The 23,652-nt window shown below is 36.9% G+C and overlaps 2 protein-coding genes across 4 annotated transcripts; both read left to right on the top strand.

Annotated features, from left to right (window-relative positions):
- LOC147477456 (uncharacterized) lies at positions 1-4,561 on the top strand. 3 transcript variants are annotated; one of them, XM_086583314.1, is made up of 7 exons: positions 1-597; positions 1,104-1,292; positions 1,913-1,947; positions 2,235-2,333; positions 2,514-2,591; positions 4,211-4,313; positions 4,448-4,561. In XM_086583314.1, exons 1-6 carry the CDS (start codon positions 567-569, stop codon positions 4,298-4,300), a joined length of 522 nt encoding a protein of 173 aa, XP_086439440.1. In that variant the 5' UTR covers positions 1-566; the 3' UTR covers positions 4,301-4,313; positions 4,448-4,561. The 3 variants fall into 3 exon arrangements, with proteins under 3 accessions (XP_086439440.1, XP_086439438.1, XP_086439439.1); XM_086583312.1 differs by having other exon boundaries at positions 1-1,292; XM_086583313.1 differs by lacking the exons at positions 4,211-4,313; positions 4,448-4,561 and adding an exon at positions 3,309-3,433 and having other exon boundaries at positions 1-1,292.
- Positions 4,562-22,128: 17,567 nt separating this feature from the next.
- On the top strand, positions 22,129-23,094 carry LOC147477455 (zinc finger BED domain-containing protein RICESLEEPER 2-like). The gene has a single exon (XM_086586016.1). It carries the CDS (start codon positions 22,129-22,131, stop codon positions 23,092-23,094), a length of 966 nt encoding a protein of 321 aa, XP_086442142.1.
- Positions 23,095-23,652: the final 558 nt, after the last annotated feature.

Raw genomic sequence — 23,652 nt, 5'->3', positions numbered from 1 at the left:
GTGTCACTTCTGGGTGTAACAGAAAACGAAAACAAAAGTAACATACTAATCGAAATAAATAAGCGACACAAGAAATTCTATGCTAATGAAACTCAAATTGCCTGATTTGAGCATGGGCGGCTATATTTTTAGGTTCCCTCATAAAAGGAAAATAAAGATAAATAAAATGAAATCCATTGGATTAGGGTTAAAAAAGAAAAAAAAAAAAGAAAAGCAAAACTCCGTCTCCCAAAAACACTGAAGTCTAACATACCTCATCACGTTCTCCCTCCCAACTAATTCTCACCGGGGTTCGTTAGACCTCCCCGTGTGCACTCTCCCACACCCCGCGGTCTCTCGCTCTGTCCATCCTTCCTTCTCCATCTGTCTCTCTCTCTCTAGGGTTTTCCAGCCATTTCCTCATTTCTCCAAACCCAATCCTTATTAAATCTCTCACTACTGTTTTAATAAGACATGTAATTGGTTCATCAATTAGCTGTGTTGAAGGACTTCATTTTTCGAATGTGAATCTTCTTGAATCTAAAGGAGATGCGGCAAGCACATATGGTTTCTTTCATCTTCAGAATATGCCAATAACTGCAAAAACTGTACATCCAGGTAATTCAATTCTTCACAGCTAGCCTTTCTTAGTCCTGTTGCCACTCAGTATCTTTTGGTCTTTTGTTGGCTCTATTTTTTTTTCGTTTGGCAATTGTGACAAATTTGATGCTTTAACCTTTTTTGCTATAAGCCAATAAGATTACTTCCATTTCTGAAAAAAGGTTGATTAAATGACTACTGTATTTGTGTCTACCTATATTCTATAGCAGCATTTGTAGTACGGATATCATTGGGTTGGATTTAGCTTTAATAGGCTAATACCAATCCAACAAATCCCTTGGACTTTAGTGGAATGATCAATCAATTTTGTGGCAAAGCATATAATTAAGTTTTCCTTATTAACACTGTTGTTAAATACTTGAATCATAATATGAGCTGTACCATTTCTCTCTACAATTTTTTCTCTATATGGCATAATTCTCTGCTTGTTTTGCTGAGAAAAATGGAACATAAGAAATTTAAAGGCTATGGCGGGATTAATGACCTTCCTGATTTTATTCTAGGTTATATCTTGGGATTCCTTCCTATACTTGAGGCAGTTAGGACATGCATTCTGTCAAGACAATGGAGGAACATATGGAAGTCGACCCCAACACTAAAATTCCACCATACATCAATTCAGAATATTAATATAGGAGAAAACATAGACGTTGCTGGTTCTGTTAACCTTTTTGAATATGGTGTCTATTCGGGTAAGTCCTATCATCTCACACCGGTAGTATAAGTTCTTGCCTACTTACATATTATAGGCAAGATATATAGTATCCGCCGGTTTGAGATATGGATTGAAGAACTTAAAATGAGACGTGTTGAGAACTTGGAACTATTTTGTTATTGATCATCCACCAAGAAAATATATACTTTTCCTTGTGGCTTCTTCAAATGTACATCGTTACTTGAACTAGTTCTAACAAGGTTCATCAGGTTAATTGGAAAATGATTTGCCTTTCAGTGGTTGTTCCAACCTCATTTCTCTTACTCTAAGTAATGTCAAGTTTGTTATTATTGAAGAAACCCTTGACTGATCCAAGAATTTGATATTATCTAACTATTTTTTGCTACAGAAATTGATTATTTGTTTTTGCGAAGTTTTTAAGAATGTTAAGATCATTCATGATAATATCAAATTCTTGGATCTTTGCGTGATGAATAAGTTGACTGTGCGTGGTTGATATTCACTCTGAAAGTCTAGCAATGTTAATCATCATAAGTATATCCTGTTCCAATGTAATTATACTAAATACCCCAAATCTTCTTCATTTCACGTGTCGGAATAAAATTTTACGTACGCATATTCACATGGAGGGCGCAGAGATACTTGAGCAATGCATTGGTTCATACCAGCTGGTAAGCAGCTTCACTTTCACGATTTGCATTGTGTTATTGTATAACTGATGGAATTAATTTTGAAAATTAACCATTATTACTTTGCCCATTGGTTAATATCAATGATCTCATCTTTATCCTTTTACACAAAACCTTTGTAATGAAATTCAAAGCTCATGGTACAGACAAAATCTTTTGCAAATGTTCGCATTATTTCCATCTTCTTGAATCTAAAGGACATGCAGTAGGCACATATGGTTTCTTTCATCTTCAGAATATGCCAATAACTGCAAAAATTGTACATCCAGGTAACTCATCTTTTATTGAAGGAAGATGACATTGTGGGTATTCCTAAGACTGATGAAGTCAAAGATATCAAGCCTCTAAATGACTGTGTTTTAATCAAGGTCAGATAAATTCATCCTATGTATATTGTAACTATTGTTATTAATCAAGTGATCTAAGAGTCCATAACTAGTGGAACTTAAGAAAAAGGTATTGTTTTTTAAGGTTCCCCAAGAAATTTTATTAAAGTTAAACAGTGCATTAAAATGATATTCACTTTTAGCTGGATTACATTCTTTTAGGTTGTCGAGGCGGAGCAGAAAACTGCTGGTGGCTTGTTTTTAACTGAGGCTAGCAAGGATAAGCCTTCCTTTGGAACTGTAAGTGGTCTTTAACATACCTTTTGTATGTAGCTGTCCAAATTTGGTTCTTAATAATAAACGTTGTGAGGCTATGGGGTTTCAACTACTTGTCTGTTACTAAATGATGCATTGTTTCTTCATATCTACAACATTGTTACATAAAAGGTTTTAAAAAATGTATTGAGGCGGAAGACTCATGTTGTGCCTTAAGCCTTTTATTTAGCGCCTTGAGGCTTAAGCCTACATCTTTCTATTCTCTTCCCATTTTTTTTTCCTGTTTTTTTTGACACTTATCTCCTTCTTAACTTTTCCAAATATTATATTAAAGACAAGAAGTTTTGTTTTGAGCATCAAAACAGCTCATTCAATTAGGAATCCCAAGCTTCCTGATTTTTCATTGTTCTCCTTTATTATTTTTATATTTATTGAGGCTTAAGTCTCAAGAGCCTCTGAGCCTTGCCTTAAACCTCGTAGAGGCAGTGAGCCTCGAGCATAGTTTGGGATTTCAAAATCCACGGATTTTCGAAAAGTAAAAAAACTGGAATATGGACCACAATATTGGAATTTGCAAGGTCCCTATCGGATTCAAGCATAGTGTGTGAGAAGAGAATGTTAAATGTTAGTTACATTATCTCTTACATGAGGTATGAATAATTTGGTGAACTTATTTGTGTTGGTTATAATTTAACTTTTCACATGCGACGACTTAACAGAATGTATATATATATGCTGTAGATATTTATATTCGACTTTTGGAATTGCTCGAGCAAAGTACGCATTTGGTAACCAAGAAAATTTTACTATTTATACAAAGGATGATGAGAAGGCTCGATATATTTAGAAGTTGGCTGAAGAACACGTAATCGTGTGCTTTTAATTCCTTTTTCAACACGGGTAACCTGTGTTTATACATTTGCAATACATATTTATTATTTTCATATAATTAAAATTATTTTATTTTTATTTTTATTTATTTTTTTTCCGATTGGTTATATAATTAAAAGTATTTGATTGGATTTGTATCCACATAACTGGTCATGTAGGGGAATTGGGTCTTAATGGTTCTTGACATACCATCAATGGAAGTGTATTGGTTGGACTCTTTAAAAAGATTTTCGAGGGCCAGTCGGATCTAGTTTTTAAAATTATTAGTGAACACGTGAGTTTAGTCTTTATTTATTGTATTTTTCATTGTATATTTGATTCTATCTTGAAAATAATGAGAATATATGAAATAAATGCATTTTCAATCTTGATCAAGCCATCAAATATGTCCAAAGGAAAGAGAAAGATGAATCCAAATCCAAATTGGAACTATGTGACGACAAGAAATTTAGTTTCTTTGGAATACAAAACAAAGTATCTTCCAATTTGTGTATCGTTAATGCAAGTATTAATTATGTGTAGTGCCCATAACAACTAGGGGTATTGTATGCGGATATTATGTATTGCGTTTTATGCGAGATTTAGTGGAGGATCCTGGTCCACCACTAAAAAAGAAGGTGACTGTAAAGTAGCATTATTTTTCATATACTCTTAGCTAATTTATAAATTGGTGCATGTGTAAATATGGTAGGCAGTGCATTGCCTGTATTATTCATTTTCATAATATTTATAATATATTTTTTGTCGAACAGATATTGGAGTTCTCTAGCAAGAAGAGTTACACCACTGAAATAGATGAACTTCGTCTTGAATTCATAGACTTTATCCAACAATTTATCTGAGTAGTTAATTTGGGTAAGTGGGCTTCCATATTTTCCCTTCTTTATGTATATATACTTTTCTTATCGATTTTTTTCTTACTTGTACAATATACCCTTCTTGATTCACTTGCTTTTTTTCTTACTTGGGGTGCATGGATCGATTAACAGATGATTAGATGGCAGCTAGGTTTTTTGGTGTTGGAAGTGCGCACAACAAGCTAAGATATTGCTAGGACGATAGTATTGGCGTTTATATATATATATATATATATATATATATATATATATATATATATATATATATATATATATATATATATATATATATATTTTTTTTTTTTTTTTTGGTATTGGAATGACTTCTTTTGTTGGGAGTCAAACTAGATGATAAATACTTGGTTTGATCGATGAAATTAATAGAAGTTAATTGTTTTGAATGTTGTTTCTTTCTTCTCGAGTGGATGTTGTTTCCGTATCATAAAGCAGGTTAAAGTAATTTTGGTTGTGATGTTTTGATAAATGTATGTGGATGTTGTTTCTGTCATAAAGCAGGTTAATGAGATTTTAGTTATGACGTATAGGATGCAAGTTGAAAAATGAATACGATCGAATAAAAAAATGAGAAAAAATTTTAAAAAAAAATTATTTTCATTTGTCTCGCTTTTGGAAAAAGTGACATAATATCTATTAAAAGTGACACAACTGACCACTCTTATGTTGTCACTTTCTTTTCATCTGAAAGTTACATGGAGTTGATTCCCAAAAAGTGACACAAGAAGTAAGGGGGCTTTTGTGTCGCTTTTGACGTACTTCAGTCTCACATTGGTCCAAAAAGTGACACAACTAGTATACTTAATGTGTCACTTTTGACGTACTTATGTCTCTCTCTGGCTAAAAGTGACACAACTAGTATACTTAATGTGTCACTTTTGATATACTTATGTCTCACTCTGGTCCAAAAGTGACACAACTAGTATACTTAATGTGTCACTTTTGACGTACTTACGTCTCACTCTGGTCCAAAAGTGACACAACTAGTATATTTAATGTGTCACTTTTGACGTACTTATGTCTCACTCTGGTCCAAAAGTGACACAACTAGTATACTTAATGTGTCGCTTTTGATGAAATTATGTCCTACTCTGGTCCAAAACGGACACAACTAGTGTCACTTTTGACAAGCACTGTGACACTCTTTCTTAAAAGTGACACAAGAGACTATTCTTAAGTGTCACTTTTATTAACAAAAAGTGACACATTTAGTAAGGCTTTTGTGTCACTTTTGGTAGAACTTTATGTGTCGGGGGCTTATAGGTCACTTCAGAATTAGTTTCAAAAGTGACACAAGAAGTCGACACAAGTGACTTCTTGTGTCACTTAAAAAGTGACACAAAATGCCCTTCTTTTAGTAGTGTCAATTTCTTCTGGATATGCAGAAGGAAGTCCCCTAGCCACCAAAGCAGCACCTCTTACATCTCTCCATTTTATCACATGAGTAAGTACTTCATAATGTGAAACTTCATCACCATGCTCATCAACATAGCTAGGCTCTAGAACCCATCACTTCTTCCCGAGCCATATTGTTATATCCAAATCTCACACAAGATAGTAGATGATCTGGATATTTCTCACCCTTTCTAGAATTCTCACCCTTGTTCACTTGTTTCCTACTTTTACCTTTGTTCTTCCGCATTTGAGATTGTGTGTGTGAGACAGAGATGTCAAAGAGATCCTTTTATAGTATTGTTGAAAATCATGCAGATATGGCCTATTACATATGCAGAAACAATTTAGCCATAGTCTAATAGCATATGTATGCTTACAAATTAAGAATTGTCAAAAAAGAGGGAAAAAAATCCCAAAAGAAAACTAAACAATCTGTAATTCTATGTATTCATCAAGTTCCGAGAAATTAGAATCAATATCTCATGCCTCCAAGGATGAACTTTCTTCATTTTATCAACAATCCTCCACCCAAAAAAATATAAAAAGAGAATTAACACATAAAAATTTATCAAGAAGCACAGGTAGTACAAACAACCATACTGAACAATAGAATCTTGCATTAGGGTATCTTCATCTCACATATCTTCATCACTGAGACAAAACTACATTAAAACCATTTTTGAATGTTTTAAAAGCTGAAAAGCATTAAAAAAATGAGAAATCAGGACACCCCAAGAGAGAAAAACAAAACTCGTAAGTGATTCAGTGGACGCCCCAACAATTACCTTCATATATTCAACAAAAGTGATAAACTTAATCTAAATTACCTTCATTGTCTTCGCTTTGATATTAAATTTAAGTTTTAGGGTTCACACTTTCTTGGGCTTTTTTTTATTCAACACTTTACTTTTTTGAAGTATGTCTTAACTAATTGGGCTAATTGAGTTTTTTTTTCCCCGATAATCCGGGCTAATGGAGTTATTTAGGTGCTAATTAGATAAACCCAGGTCACGTGGTTAAACACGTGAGGTCTCTGATAAAACATAAAATGAATAGTTTACCTACGAAATGAACGATAAAACTCAAAACGTAAGTAAACTAAAACTAATTTATGTGCCTAAGATTTTATCAAAGATTCTACTCTCATTTCCTATGAGATATAGTGGAGTAGGAAGTTCGTTCCACTCCTAGTCCTTCCGCATGCTGTGTTTTCTACGTATAAGTACTCTTACTCTCTAAAGTCTAATGAGAGATTTACGAAGTGGCAACTAGACTATGATGCAATTACCCACAAGATGCAACTAGTCGATTATTAAAACAACTATGGGAAGGCTACGTTGATTCTATGATAAGGAGTTAGAGGGGGATTGATTCCACCTTAACTCGACTTAATTCTACTAACGACGAATCGTCAGAAATCGAATTGAATCGCTTCGCTCAGAAACAATATGGTTACTCCTAATCCCTAATTACACATGGCATTTCTACCAATTCATAACTAGTATGTGAACGATTAAACCCATTCTCATGGTGAACTAATCGTTTCTAGATTGGAAAGGAAATTACGACGACTCTACGATAATCAGAATCAATCTTTCATCAAGGCTTCTCAACCCCCTCAATGGAGGTTTAGCCGAGAATCATCACGCTATCATTCCCAATGGAATTCAAACAAGACATGATATAAAGATTTGAACTTTGCTTATTTAAACTCAATTAGAAACTAATCATGCAAGAATTAATTGAAACTAATAATGACAAGTAATTGAATCTAAGAATTGAAACTAAACAATTAATGGAAATGAAACTAGATTATCAAGAACACTATTTTATTAATCTAATGAATAATAAAACAATGATTCAAATACTAAATTAATAATCTAACTAATCTAGGTCTAGCTATCTACGTAATAAGTGAATTTAGATCTAAACAATTGTAAATGACAAGAATCGAAATTGACAAACTAGCTATTTGATTAATCAAACTAATTAAGAATAATGATTCTAAGAGTTTAATCTAAAACAAGAATTTAATTTAAACTAAACTTAATTTTATTATATGAAAACTAGATCTATAATTATCTATAGTTTTAAGTCTAACTAGCTACCATTAACAAAGAGTGAAGCTTTGGTTTTTATACTTTCAGATCCAAAAATCGTGCATGGGCTTGGAGCCATGTTTTGGGCCTGATCAGGCCCAAAACCCAATTCTTTCAGTCCAAAAAGGCCTCTTCAGCTGCAGTTGGCTTCAACAGACTTTTCGTCCACTTCTGCTCCTCTGATTAGATCAAGGCTTATACCATTGGAAAGCTCTTTCCGAGTTGGTCGTTTTGACATAAAGTAGGCCCCATTCCGAGGTCTGAGTCCAAAGATACAGCCTTCGGAAGTTCTGATGACTTGTGTGCTGTTTCTGCCCGCGTCGACTTTTCAGCTTTTGACCGGGCTTTAGAAAGGCTTTGTCTTCTTGAATCTTGGCCTTTAATCACAGAACTCCTTAGTAACTGACCTTTGCTCCTTTATCTCGCTAAAGTGGCACATTTCTGCACATAATGGACTTTGAAGCCCGAAATGCATAAAAACACACGAATCGTGTTAACTCTTAATTATTACTCACATAATTGGTCTAATAGTATGATCATCACTGGGGGTTAAAACTACAGTTTTGGGCTCTTATCAAACCACCCCCAAAGAGCATTTTGCTTGTCCACAAGCAAAGATAAGAAATTAGAATAAGTGACCAAAAATGGAGTTCTAACTACTCTCGTTTCGCTGAGTGCGATTGCATTGACCATATGCAACAAGGCCTTAAACCACTAGGAATTCCCTAGTGGAGGAGTTATAGCCTCGTGGGAGTTTTCCAGTAAAGGTACTCACAAACTTCATCTATACTACAACGACTAAAAAATAAAACTATTGTTTCCTTATTCATGCTCTAAATTAACTATACCTCTCACTAGCAATGCATATAGAGTAATCAAGTCGAAACCTAAGCTAATATATGCATAATAATCAATCATATACAATAAACATATATACAATGAGTAATACTATGAAATGCCTAGCAGGTTCGTTTCTAAAACTCGGAATAGCGTCCTTAAGTAGGTTCTCATAATAATAGTCAAGATACAACATTCTGATTTTTCCACTCAAGTTTTCATACTCCAAAGCAGTGCGGTGGGCACACTTTACCTTTACAATCTCAATGACAACAAAGGAAGTTCTGAGTCGATCAAACACATCCGCCACTTACTATCACACTAACATATTCCTAATTGAGCTAGAGGTCTTTATTAGGCGTTTCGGGGATTAGGAGATGGTTTAAGAAGGAAGGAAATGGATATTCAAAAAGGACAAGTCTGAGATAATAGAGTCTTCATACTATGTAACTAGAGAAAACCTTGTTATTTACTTTTGCTTCTACACTTTGTTTCCATCCTTAGCCATATTTTTTTTTCTTTTTCTTTGGCTTTTGACTCATTTTATTCTATTTTTTTGGAGTTTTTATTTTATTTCTATTTTTATTTTTCTTTTCTTTGGATGGAAACTTCTTTTCTTTATTTTCTGAAGCAATTAACTAACTTTTGTTTAAACAAGTTTTTCTCTTCTTCTATCTTCCTCATTCTATTCTCAGACTTATCTAAATTGGGTAGGTTGATTTTTTTTTTTTTTATTTTGTTTTGTTTTTGTAACAGGGTAAAGGATTTGTGGTTTATGAAAGGCTAAAGAAAGGCTCAGAGGGGCGACTAGCGGAAAATAATTCATAGGTTCGAATTTCTGGCTATATCGATCCAAAGAGGGCCTAAATTCTCGCTTAGGATATGGTTTAGTGATCAAGCAAGTGGACGTGTGATTTCTCTATCCGGATTTTACTTCTCCCTTGTGTCATTTCTCAAATGTTTCGCTCATGTAAGGCTTTAGGCTATATTCTCACAGGATTTGTAGAATAAGTACTCTAGCCTAGATTTCAGAAACTTACTGCTAACAATCATCGATACTCATGTAATATATTTATAGATAGATGCAAAGATTATTACCTATATATTAACCTAAGTTTCTAAAAATTATTCTAATGCAAAATATACGTGAGACTTCTAGATTATTAAGAGCATAGAGAAGGAAAACAATACCAATATTCCTAAGTGTATAACATGAACTTATTTATTTATATTTTTGAATTTTTGAAATTTTGACTTTTGAAAAAACAAATGCATATTATACATATCTATATCCTAACAGATGCCTTAATTACACGTGTTTCTATCCCCCAAAACAAGAAGTATGCTTTGTCCTCAAAGTATTTTAAATAAAGAGGGTAGGAAAAATACCATTGAAACGCTGCGGAAATTCAGGAACATCCGCAAAACAAAGTTAGAACATACTAATATAGGAAATAAAACCGACGCACTCTATAATGAAGTTCTACCCATTATGGGGTCAACAAGAATGAAATTGCTTGGGACATAAGCATACACTAACTAGAATGAAAACTTACCTTATCTCCCCGCGATTACTCATCATCTTCCTCATCCTCTTCTTCTATAAAGAAGTGAGGTTCCTTCGCGTCTGCCATGCCATGATAATTTGCCGGCTTCCCGCCATTTATCATCTATTATTGCTAACCTATTAAGAGCCACTTGGTCCGACGGGGTGTAGGGTGCAACCTGATGAGGTTGTATCCTCCACCCTTTGCCAAGTCATCATTGCGGAAAAGATCGAATAATACTATTTGTGGGTCTTACGATTAATCGTAATCCAATCCGCGAAAACGTGTACAAAAAAACAGGAAAGAAACATAGCATAATACGAGAAATTAGAACGGGCATAAGAAGGAACTTATGCCTCATGCTATGGGATCGAAGCTAAACTAGACATCAAGGTTCGGGAAGGTCATGACACATACGTCCCGTGGCTAAAGCAAGGAAGACGCCGCAAGTGGCATCATTCACGTAAGAAAAACGCCATTCCCTAAAATGTTTAGCATGATCCAAAACATAACAGTTCCTATGTTCATGGACAAAGCTACCAAAGGCGACATTATATTCCCCTTGGTCCTCGATATCGAAAAATGCCCAGCCATACGACTCATGCAAAACTCATAAGTGTAGACATACATATTATCTACCCAATAACACCATAGGTCTTATATTTCAGCGGGCATAGCAAGTCCAAGAACAAATGCTAGCAAGAACCTGGTAATTTCCATTGGTTCATTATCAATGTTGATGGAGAACACTTGTTCTCCATCTGGTCTTTCAAAGAAAATGCAGTTATCGTAAAAATAAGATGCTAGTGTTGGAGAATAAAGTGCATCAGGTCTTACCATAAGCGGTTCCCAGCCTACGTATGTGATCGCTTCGCGAAACCAAGCACCGTAAGTAGTGCTTTGGAACAAATCTTCGAAAGACTGTTCCGGTATCAATGTAGGAGATGTCATCTCAAAATTATGCTCTCAACTAGCTACGAATGATCCGGGAACACCCCGCAGAAAAACTGGAATTTTTCTGGTCCACGGAAGTCAAGGCGCGAGTGCGCTCTACTTGGGCGCGGGCGCGATCTGAAGATTTTGGAATTCCAGTGTTTGAGCTGGTCGCTCACTTTGAAGCGCGCAAGTGCACTCGACAAAAATTCTGAAAAAAAAAATTGAGCGCTGCGAGTCCGCCTCTCAAGCGCAGCCGCCCGAGGTGTCAAGATCGAAAATGAGACGAAACGTGGGAATCGTGGGAGTGATGGAGGTTAGGTGTAGTGTGAGTTGTGAGTGTAGAATGGATGAAGTTTATATAGGTTTAAAGTTGCTAAAACGGATCGAGAAGCCCAAAAGTTTTACGACGGTTCGAAAATCCTAAACTTTCCAAACCCGAAAACGGAAACAACTCATTTCCTTGATTCTAAAACAAACCTAGTATCTTTTAAGTTGAATTTAGGATAGAATCTACCTATTTAATCCATATTTCATCCTACCATGATACTTATTCATAGATATGCCTAATCGGCTATATTTTCACCTTGACTCCGCAATAAATTCTAAAACGAGGGTCATATAAAAATCATGCTGGAATAGATAATACACCCCCAAACAATTTGGGAAGGTGGGATCAATATGAAACAACCACGCACAATGAAAATAACCTCATTATATTAAAATTTTCATTCAAAGTACATTTCACTACAAAATTCAAATTACGGAATTAAACTTACATTAAAATAAATAACAATAATGAAACTACAAATAAAAAAAACATCAAACGATACTATCCCTAACCACTTCGGTACTGGTAGCGGAGGGCACACGCTCAGGAGATGGCTCCTGAGCTCCCGATGGGCCAGCACCATTCGTCTTTCGGCGACGACGCTCGTGCCTCGATGGTGTGTCCTCAAAAGGAGAATCCCCGTGAGGTGGGAATCGCAAAGCATGTCGGCCCGAATCGGGCGCCGAGCTTCTAGCTCGCCCTCATCTGTTCCCACCGCCATCCTCCGGCGGGATCGGATCTCGGTTATGATGGATAGTAGCCTGTCGAGTCCGGAGGTCTTCGCAGATAGTGTTGAGTGAACGCGATGCCACGATGAATTACGCCATGCGTTACGCATCCGACCAACACCTCTAGGGGCATCCGCGATCAAAACAAGTCAAGTCCTCCTCATCCTCCGAGGCATTCTCATTTCCCCATCCTCCGGCATTCTCATTTCCCCATCCTCCTCGCCCTCTACCCTATCCTCGGGCAACCTCCAAACTCGTTGGACACAATCCTTATAGATGCGAGGATTTCGTGTAGGGTGATGTAAGACCTATCGACGGAGTCGCTCTCAACTTCAAAGATGATCTTGGTTATCAACACGTGGAGAGGTGCAACAGCTTCCCTACTCCCCTAATCATGCTAAGCAAAACTCCCGTGATACGTAACTCGTGACTTTCTGCTCCCGGAGTATCCATAAAATGTGGAGGCAGCTTCGGACCGATGTCGCCGACCTTCTCCTTCCCCAGATCGTTCGACCAATCCATCGAGCCGCGCGGCCCGGGTTGTTGTTCGAGGATGCCCGCGAACACAATGCGATCTCGGATTGTAGTTCCCTTCGATAACTGTCACGTGCATCAACGGCTCTACCCCATTATATTGGGACTCCTGTAACATGACATCCAGATGGATTCTAGGCGGAATGCCTAGAATCTCGGCCAATAACCCAGTAGTTACTTCCTTCCTCCTCTTCTCCACCATAACAAAAATTCTAGTCCCCTCCAACTCCCTCGTGTTGTAGAACCGTCGGACTAAGTCTTTGTGGTAAAAGGCTTCGATCGAGTACCACAAGCTATTCCAGTCTCTACTGATCATTTCGTCACCGTAAAATGGCACGAAATGGTCGCCAGTAAAAGCTTGCTCCGACAAAATTCGACGTTGATGAGCCATTTTAGTGTTTGGAATGTAGTGGGGGTTTAAATGGGATGTGGTGTTGGAATTTGAATCGGCCGACAGAAGCAAACAGTGGTGGTGGCGCAGTGGTGGCGCGACAACTTGAATTTGTAAATTTTCGTGGGTTTTTGGTGATGTAAGTTGGTGGATTTGGTGGTGGTTTGGTTTTAGAGGAGATTTGAATTGGAATTTTGATGGTTGGCGTGGGTTAATTTGGTTTCTTTTAATTTTTTTTTTTTTTAGTTTGGAGCTTTGGTGGTCGCAATGGCAATTTGGAAAGATGAACGCTGACTGTTGGGGAAAGGTAAAGCTGGGCGTACGGCTGCGGTAAGCTGGTTGTTGGGCCCAAGCCCAATTCGAAATTTTTGAATTTTCCGATTTTTCGCGAAACTTCAAACTTAAATTGCCGCTTCGTTACCGGTCCGATTTCTGCGAATGAGATATGGAAATGATCAGGAGAGAATTTCTAATCCAATGATCCATAAAAGACTCTATTCTGACCGTAGATGACATATAAGATAGTGGAAAACGCCTCAAAGTGCGTGCATGACGTACGTTATGCGAACGATTGAACTCTAAAGTCATAGATTATGTCAACCCGAATCGGAATACAAATAAACGGCCTAAGCAACTCTAATGGGACATAAAACATTCTAGGACTGAAACACGAACACCCCACCCCCAAACAAATTTTTTACAACAAAGTTTAGAAAATTTGTTTTTTTAACAGTGGGTCTTTTAAAGTCAGATTCCCGAGACTTCCTAAATTAGTATGTTTATTATTTAATATTTATATATATAAATTTTTACTTTTATAATGAAAAACAATAAACAAGAAAGACATAATTCACCCCATAGAGAAACATGACTCAAAAATATGAGAAAACATGCAAGAGTGGAAAACGTGAATTATGTTAAACGTGGACTTATGATCCGATACTTACAGCTACACACTCCATAGGGAGGGCCCAGCTACCTTAATGGTGCACTCACCAATATACATAAATGAAAGGAAATGCACCAAACACAAAAGTTGAGTCGTTTATAGTCAGATACTCGAGACTTTTTCTAAACATATGTATGAACATGCAGTTTATCATATATCAACAACCGAAATAGGTGAAGATCATTCCATAAATAAATATCACAGAAAACATATCCAAACACAATCAAGCACCAAGATTTCCTATGACGCAACCTAGTGAAATGAAAGCGGAGTCGGATAACCCTATAACATAACCTAGCATGCACCTTCTTTTTCATTTTTGAACGAGAGGGTGTCCTAGTGAATAAGTATGGAAAAGTGAATGGTTGTGGAAGATATGGTGGATATGGATAAGTTGTAGAAGGAAAGCATGTAAACAATGAGGATGTGGGTTTAGCACAAAACTCATTCATGGTGTAGGTAGGGACTGTCGTAAGTCTGAAAATGAAGGTGTCAAATGGTTTGTCCTTCTGAAGTATTTGTTTACTAGGTGGATTTAAAAAATTATGAACCACGGAGAGAACAAAAAGGATCGAGTGCAAACTCGAGATTCCTTTGTAAGGGTCGGGGAGGGAGTCGAGGTGGATGTTGTGCAAAGTAGTTCTTGATAGGGTGAATCATCACCTGCTCTAAGAAACTCATCGAATTCCTCATCTAGATTGGTCATATCCACGTTACTATGATAGTCCTCTATATCTTTGAGAAAGTCATCTATGTCATTCTCATCCGTAATATGTGTATCGACTAGTGTAGGGATGAAATTTGGGCATATGATTATCAGGGAACGTGTTGTTGAAATAATCTCGAGCAAAGCTCTCGATCATGCTAACCTCTCCATCCATAGATGAATCGGGTAACTGTGTCTTTGTTTTAAAAACATTTACTTTAACAGCAAAATGGCCAAAAGACATGGACATTGAACCATTGCGGCAATTAATGAGCGCATTGGCAGTTGCCAGGAAAGGACGCCCTAAGATGATCGGGACAGAGTCATTAACGACTTCTGTATCGAGGATGACAAAATCAGCCGGATAGTAGAAATCCTGAATTTTTACCAGAACATTTTCGACCACACCCTTATGATACTTAATAGACCGATCGATCTAATTGCAAACGCCATTTTAGTGGGTTGCATCTCGCCTAGACCTATTTGTCTATACAAATAAAATGGGAGTAAGTTAACACTAGCCCCCGTGTCTAATAACACGGTCGTCGATAAGAATCTCCTAAGGTGCATTGCAGACAATAGAAATCCACCGAGTGGTCCTTGTAGTACTTAACAATTCCATTATGTTCGATAGAGTTGGGAATTGTTCGTTAAAAAGGCGTCTTTTGGTATATTTGTCTTACGCCTAGTAGTACACAACTCCTTAAGAAACTTAGCATGGTGTGGTAGCTCTTTAATAGCTTCGAGGAAGGGAAGGTTTATAGTTAGATTCTTGAAAACGTCCCTAATCTCCTCATAATTAGTATCCCTAGTTAATACGGCTAATTCTTGTGGAAACGGTGGTTTCTTTCTATATTTAGCAATGGTATCACCTGGATGTTTAACCGTGGCTTTTTGTTTCTTAGGTTGTGTTGTAACTGGTACCTCTACAGTGGTAGGCTCTTCAGTTTCTATTTCGGTATCTAGTAAAATAGCAGGTGTAGGGGCTACTGGTGGGGTAACTATAGGCATAGTTACTTTGTTATCAACCACTCTGCCAGAACGGAGAGTGGTGATGGCCTTTAGCTCACCTACATTTTCATATTCATTACTAGTATTATCGGTTACCTCAAAGGCTGTGTTTGTTGTTTTAGGATTAGGTATTTCGTGACCTAGAAACACACCTTTGGGTTGGGCTTTATCTTGGGTCAACTGTTGGCTTAAATTATTAACGGATTGTAGAAGTTGTTGGTTAGATTGAGCCATGGTTTGGAAAAGTTTTTGGCTCACTTGTATGAAGGTCGATGATCCGGTTGTGTGGGTGTAGTAGTCACGGGTGGTGTGACTGGAACTATTTCACGTGAATTATTTATGGGTGGATTTTGATAATTATTATTTACCAGAACGATACCTCTATTAGCATTATAATTATTATAACTACCTTGACCTTGTGCTTGTCCTTGTCGAGGTTGCACTTGGTTGTTATAATTATTAAAATTACCCCGACCCCCGCCCTTTGTCGTGGGTGGAGCTTGGTTAAAACGGCGTTGGCCTAACATATTGATTATTGTACCACGGAGGTGTGACGGTTGGTTATTTCTCCAACCGGGTTGGGATTTTGTCTCCAAGGGGCTTAGGTTCACTATTAATGGAACAAGCCTGCTCATAGGCTATAGACAATGGAAGGCGGGATGCTCTGTGGCTCCAACAGAAACTACATGGATTTGAATTTACATTCATGACGGGATATGCTTTTGTTGAACGTAAAATGGCCTCTACCTTTTAGTGAGTGATTCGATTAGAGTTTTAAGCTCGGGATCGTGTTTAATTTCAATCATACCGCGCCTTAATCAGTATTTGATGAACTAGCGGAGCGGTGGATATCGCCACTACCCCCAGTTGTTATTTCGCTTAGTTTGATCCTCTAAAAATTATAAGCCTCCAAGGCTCCTTTGCTTAAGAAACTACCCCCATTCATTATGTCTAGGACTTCTTTATGGTGGTGTAGAAGTCTTTTGAAAAAGGCACGAACTAACGGTCTTTTCGCTAAGTTATGATGTGGATACTCTATAAGGAGATCGGTGAAACGATTCCAAGCCTCCTCAAAATGATTCATGAGGATTTTGTCGAAAAGAAATGAATCTTGGAAAGCATCTCATCCGTCTTTAGGGGGGGGGGTAAAATGTTCCATAAACAAATTGAACAAGTTTAGCCCACGAGTCCACGTAATTAGGCTTTGGGCAGTTAACCAAGACGCCTCCTTATCGGGCTAAGGTGAAAGGGAATACCCTTAGTTTAATTTGTTCCGCACCAACCATAAGATGGTGGAATGTTGTTAGGACTTGTTCAATCCTATGCATGTAGCCGATAAGGTTTTTCATGGTCTAATCCATGAAAAACGGGTAACAAATTAAAATATTTGGGGATTTGGAAATCCCCAATCGGGTCCGCTAGAACGATGCAAGATTTGGGGCTATCGCCAAGGCTTTGTAGAAGTCGAGAGAGGAGTCTCTTCGCCTTCGTGCATTATATCGGTTGTGTGTGTGAAATAGTAGCTAGAGGTGTAGTGGGTGGTATACTAGATAGACTTGTTTGTTGACGTTGTTGTGTAATTACGCTCGTTTTTGTTCGCCGCACCTTAATCTCATATAAGGCTAAGACCAAACTTAGCTAAACACGCCAACACTCCAAACAATTCCGATATACTAGTATAAACCTCTAACAGAGATCGCGAGGTGTGGAAGAAAGGAATACCTGATTGTGTCCTTGATTCGCTTTATGAATAGCGCCTTGTTTACGCTGTTCAGTGTATATAACAAGTTAGAACACTGAAAAACTTGAAAAATCAAAGTTCGAATCAAAACTGTAGAAATCCGGAAAAATCTAGCATAGGCACGGGCGCTTCGCTTAGTAGCTGTCGCTACCTCGTGTAACTTCAAGTTACTGATGATTTAGGGCGGTCGGTCAGCTCCACATGGGGCGGTCGCTAAGTGTTCTTATCTTTTTGGGGTGGGTGCGCCGGTGTACTTTTTTCGCGGAACTTTTCAACGCTGAATCGGAAAACCATAGTATGAATCAAACAAGGGTGGGTGGGTGAAATGGGACTTTAAGAAAAGTACTTATACTACAAAAACAATGCGAAAGTGAAACTAAGATGGCAGCGGCGCCATTTGATAAAACATAAAATGAATAGTTTACCTACGAAATGAACGATAAAACTCAAAACGTAAGTAAACTAAAACTAATTTATGTGCCTAAGATTTTATCAAAGATTCTACTCTCATATCCTATGAGATATAGTGGAGTAGGAAGTTCGTTCCACTCCTAGTCCTTCCAAGATGTTGTGTTTTTACGATAATAAGTACTCTTACTCTCTAAAGTCTAATGAGAGATTTACGAAGTGGCAACTAGACTACGATGCAATTACCCACAAGATGCAACTAGTCAATGATTAAAACAACTATGGGAAGGCTACGTTGATTCTATGATAATTCCACCTTAACTCGACTTAATTCTACTAACGACGAATCGTTGTAATCCGAATTGAACTGCTTCGCAGAACAATATGGTTACTCCTAATCCCTAATTACACATGGCATTTCTACCAATTCATAACTAGTATGTGAACGATTAAACCCATTCTCATGGTGAACTAATCGTTTCTAGATTGGAAAGGAAATTATGACGACTCTACGATAATCGGAATCAAGCTTTCATCAAGGCTTCTCAACCCCCTCAATGGAGGTTTAGCCGAGAATCATCACGCTATCATTCCCAATGGAATTCAAACAAGACATGATATAAAGATTTGAACTTTGCTTATTTAAACTCAATTAGAAACTAATCATGCAAGAATTAATTGAAACTAATAATGACAAGTAATTGAATCTAAGAATTGAAACTAAACAATTAATGGAAATGAAACTAGATTATCAAGAACACTATTTTATTAATCTATATAATGAATAATAAAACATTGATTCAAATACTAAATTAATAATCTAACTAATCTAGGTCTAGCTATCTACGTAATAAGGGAATTTAGATCTAAACAATTGTAAATGACAAGAATCGAAATTGACAAACTAGCTATTTGATTAATCAAACTAATTAAGAATAATGATTCTAGGAGTTTAATCTAAAACAAGAATTTAATTTAAACTAAACTTAATTTTATTACATGAAAACTAGATCTATAATTATCTATAGTTTTAGGTCTAACTAGCTACCATTAACAAACAGTGAAGCTTTGGTTTTTATACTTTCAGATCCAAAAATCGTGCATGGGCTTGGAGCCATGTTTTGGGCCTGATCAGGCCCAAAACCCAATTCTTTCAGTCCAAAAAGGCCTCTTCAGCTGTAGTTGGCTTCAACAGAATTTTCGTCCACTTTTGTTCCTCTGATTGGATCAAGGCTTATACCATTATAAAGCTCTTTCCGAGCCGGTCGTTTTGACATAAGGTAGGCCCCATTCCGAGGTCTGAGTCCAAAGATACGGCCTTCGAAGTTCCGCTTATGACTTATGTGTCAAGCTTCACGCCTCGACTTTTCAGCTTTTGACCGGGCTTTAGAAAGGCTTTGTCTTCTTGAATCTTGGCCTTTAATCACGAAACTCCTTAGTAACCGACCTTTGCTCCTTTATCTCGCTAAAGTGGCACATTTCTGCACATAATGGACTTTGAAGCCTGAAATGAATAAAAACACGTAATCAGTGTTAACTCTTAATTATTACTCACATAATTGGTTTAATAATATGACTGTTACAGGATTAAAACTACAGTTTTGGGCTCTTATCAGTCTCCGTTAGACAAATTGGACGGAATGAGATGTAAAATAGACAGAGGTACTAAATTGTACCAAATTAAGAGTTCGTGGTACTAATAGGCGAGAAACAAAGTATAGGTACCATTTAGGAAAAAACTATGAAAGTACATGGTACTAAATAGTCATAAACTACTTAGTTTAACTACGGTTTCAAGTGACATAAAGATTAAGCAACTGGAGATTGAACATGTATATATGGCGAGGTGGATTTTAGGAGTGGCGCTATTTTTTTAGGAGCAGATTAAGCAATGAGGCGGATTTTAGGAGCGGCGCTATTTTTTTGATAATATTGAACATGTATATATGGTGATTCTAATACCTTTGAAAATACCAAACAACTTAGTTTTGAGGATACTAAGCAACTGGAGAGCTTTAAAAAGATATCTAAGTGTGTAGATGGACCTCATTGCTATTAATAGGGGTGTGCATAAAACCGATGCACCCGACTAAACCGACCGACCCGACTCGACCCGAGCTATGTGGGTTGGTTATCCATTTAAGACGGTTCGGATCGGTTTGTTAAATGGCAAAACCGACAGGGTCGGTTCGGTGCTCGATTTGGATTTGGTATAACCGAAAATAACCGACCCGATCCGCAATATCTTAATATACTAGATTAGTAGAAAATTAGAAATATACCGCACCAAATTACCAATTAGTAAAAAATAAAAATCCATTAACTAGGGCTAAGCCGCTACATCCCCCACCAGTCTAGCCGCCACCATTCCTCCACCACTCTTCCATCAGTCAGCACCATGACACCATCATCAACAAAGGTAATAACTAATTATTTGGTTTCTTTCTTTCTTTTTTTTTTTTTTTTTTTTTTTTTTGTGTTTCTCTCAAAAACAGTTCATCATTGATGCTCAAAAACAATTCATCATCGATGCCGATTGTAGTCAGAACGTAGAATGTAAAAAGCTCAACAAGTTGCATTAAAAAAACAAGATTGAAGACCATATTTTATATTGAAAGACTATATAAAATTGGGTCATTAGATTATTCATTATTTCGTTATTCTTGAAGATGAGCAGTCGAGCACCATTGAATAAAGCTAAACCAATAAGTCAATAACGACAATAAGAGTCAACCGTTGAGTACCCAACTGATTTCTCCAGCACACCAATCATAGAAAATGGGGGATCTTCACTTCTAGTCATTTTGGTATGCATCCAAGCTAGCTTTTCTTTGTTATTCATTAGATTATCAATGCTCAACTTCGAAAATACTATTTAGCATTTACACTATAATTCTATGTCTACAACTCTACACACATCTTATTTTTGTAGGATACATAATTTCATTCAATAATCAAATTATATGGTTGCTTAGTGAACGAAGAGCATTCAATTCTTTAGAGAAAAAAGACATACATTCACCTTACTATTCTTTACTCAATCTATTGCTATTTATCAAATTATGTCCTTCGCTTTTTCATTTTTTACATTTTAACTTTTACACAGCCGGGCGGTTGTTATCACTTGAGCTTTCTTCCATACTCTACTTGGTTTGACTACTATCGAAAACCACATTGTATGTATGACCTAAACTGATGGAGCACAATGAATACTCACAATTGAGTGAAAAAAATTTGTATGCCAAAACCAATCTAATTAATGAATTAACAACAACATCTGTCACAGGCTTTTTGTTTTATCTTGATTGCTAATATGTGTCATTTTTATTAGATAGCTTCTACTGAGGTTCCTAGTGATGGTCCATCTCTACAGTCAACTGTTGAAAATCCTACGGATACGGTCGATCCTACTATGGCAGGTAATAAAAGAAAATCCTTATCTTCCCCTGCTTGGGATCATTTTCATAAGATAGAGGGTTGTGATCCCAAAAATCCAAGAGCCACATGTAATTATTGCCCTGTTAGTTATGCTTGTGCTTCGAAAAGTAGTGGAACTTCTAATATGTTGAGTCATATGAAAGTATGTAAGAAGAATCCTAACAATAAGGTGGTGGCTGATAAATCACAACAAATATTGTCTTTCAAAGATAAAGAGCTTGTTGCTGTTAGTTTTAGCTTAAAAACTTGTAGAGATGCTCTGTCTAGAATGATTATTATTGATGAGTTGCCATTTAGTTTTGTGGAGGGTGAAGGGTTTCGACATTTTGTGAAGGTTATACAGCCCAAGTTCACAAATTTGCCTTATCGGACTCAAGTTGGTAGGGATTGCATCGAACTTTACATGGAGGAGAGAAGAAAGTTAAAGAGTTTTCTGCATAGTAATAGAATATGTATAACAACTGACACTTGGACATGTATTCAAAACTTAAATTACATGGTTTTGACTGCTCATTTCATCGATAGTGATTGGAACTTACAAAAAAGAATTCTGAATTTTTGTCTAGTTCCAAATCACAAAGGTGAGACAATTGGAAAGATGGTAGAGAAGTGTCTTCTTAATTGGGGTGTCCATAGTCTTTTATCAGAATCGCTGATGATAATGCAAGTTCTAATTCTGTTGCCATTGATTACTTGAAGAAAAGCAAAAAAATTGGGAAAGACACCGTTATGGGACATAAGTATTTACATATGAGATGTTGTGCTCACATCCTGAATCTTATTGTTTGTGACGGCCCGAAAGATGTTAATGATGCTATTTTCCGAGTACGTACTGCAGTGAGGTATGTGAGGTCATCTCCATCTAGGTTAGCCAGGTTCAAGGAGTGTGTGAAGGAAGAACAAATAGAGTGCACCAAACTTTTATGCTTAGATGTGGCAACTAGATGGAATGCGACATTCATGATGTTAGAAGTTGCTGAGAAGTTCCAAAGTGCCTTTGAGATATTGGAGCTTGAAGACCCACAATACACCCTTTACTTTGATGATGATAAGATCAAGGGGCCTCCAACCTTAACTGATTGGAATAGTGCTAGATTATTTGTGAAATTTCTAAGAGTTTTCTATAAGGCAACATTGCGATTTTCAGGTTCTCGTTATGTTACCTCAAATAATTTCTTTAGTGAAATTCTAATTGTTCAGAAGAAATTGATTCAGTTTAATGGAAGTGAGGATGCACGCTTTGAGATCAATGGCGCTATGCATATGCAAACTAAATTTGATAAGTATTGGGATATGGATAAGATTAACATTTTGTTATATGTTGGTGTTGTGCTTGATCCCCGCTTCAAGATGAAGTATGTGTCGTATTCCTTCAAACAGTTGTATGAAGAAACTAAAGCTAATGATGAAGCAAAGAAAGTGAAAGATGCTTTGGTTGTGTTGTATGAGTGGTATGTTGGGCACTATCCTTCTTCAAATCAGCCACCTATTGATGTGAACGTGAGCCAAACAGCAAGCCGAATGGATGTTGATGATGATGAGCAAGATCCTACTATACTAGCCGCCGAATTTCAGCAACACTTGCTAGAGGAAGATAACTTACAGAATAAGTCTGAGGTTGAGAGGTTTTTGGCTGAAGGAAGATCAACGCTTCTAGGTATCGGATCCTTTCTCTTGTTGCACGTGATGTTTTGGCAGTTCCGATATCTTCCGTAGCTTCTGAGTCTGCATTTAGCACGGGGCGATACTTGACCCTTTCCGTAGTTCGTTAGCTCCTAACACGGTGGAAGCCCTTATTTGTGCACAAGATTGGTTTCGTTCTCCATCAATTCCAATTAATCTTAGACAATCAATGGATGATATCGAGCAATATGATAAACTAGATGGAGGTAATAATTTGCATTGCAATGTTTAGTCTATCGTTATTTTCTTTTGTTAAAATATGTACTTGTGTAGTTCGACTTACGTATGTATATGCTTGTGTTTTTTTTTGTTTTGCAGAATTATTTGGATCGACTTCTTCTGAGCCTAATGCTGCGGAGAATTGATTGGTAATCAAGTTTTTAAGTTTATTTTTTTGTGAAGTTCATTCACTATGTCTATTTGTGAACTTGAATAAGTTGGATTATTTTTTTTTTCGTTATGAAATGCAGTTGTGCTTAGAGCTTGATGGTGTGGATAGGCAGATAGATGTGGATCATGTGGATAGCTTTTGTTTTGATAGCTGTGGCTTGTGTGGATAGTTTTGGCTTTTGTGGATGCTATTGGTTTTTA

The sequence above is a fragment of the Coptis chinensis genome, chromosome 9, assembly GCF_015680905.1.
Source record: "Coptis chinensis isolate HL-2020 chromosome 9, ASM1568090v1, whole genome shotgun sequence".
In the NCBI taxonomy this organism is placed as follows: domain Eukaryota; kingdom Viridiplantae; phylum Streptophyta; class Magnoliopsida; order Ranunculales; family Ranunculaceae; genus Coptis; species Coptis chinensis.
The sequence above is the reverse complement of the archived record's forward strand: the minus strand, read 5'-3'. Positions and strand labels throughout refer to the sequence as shown.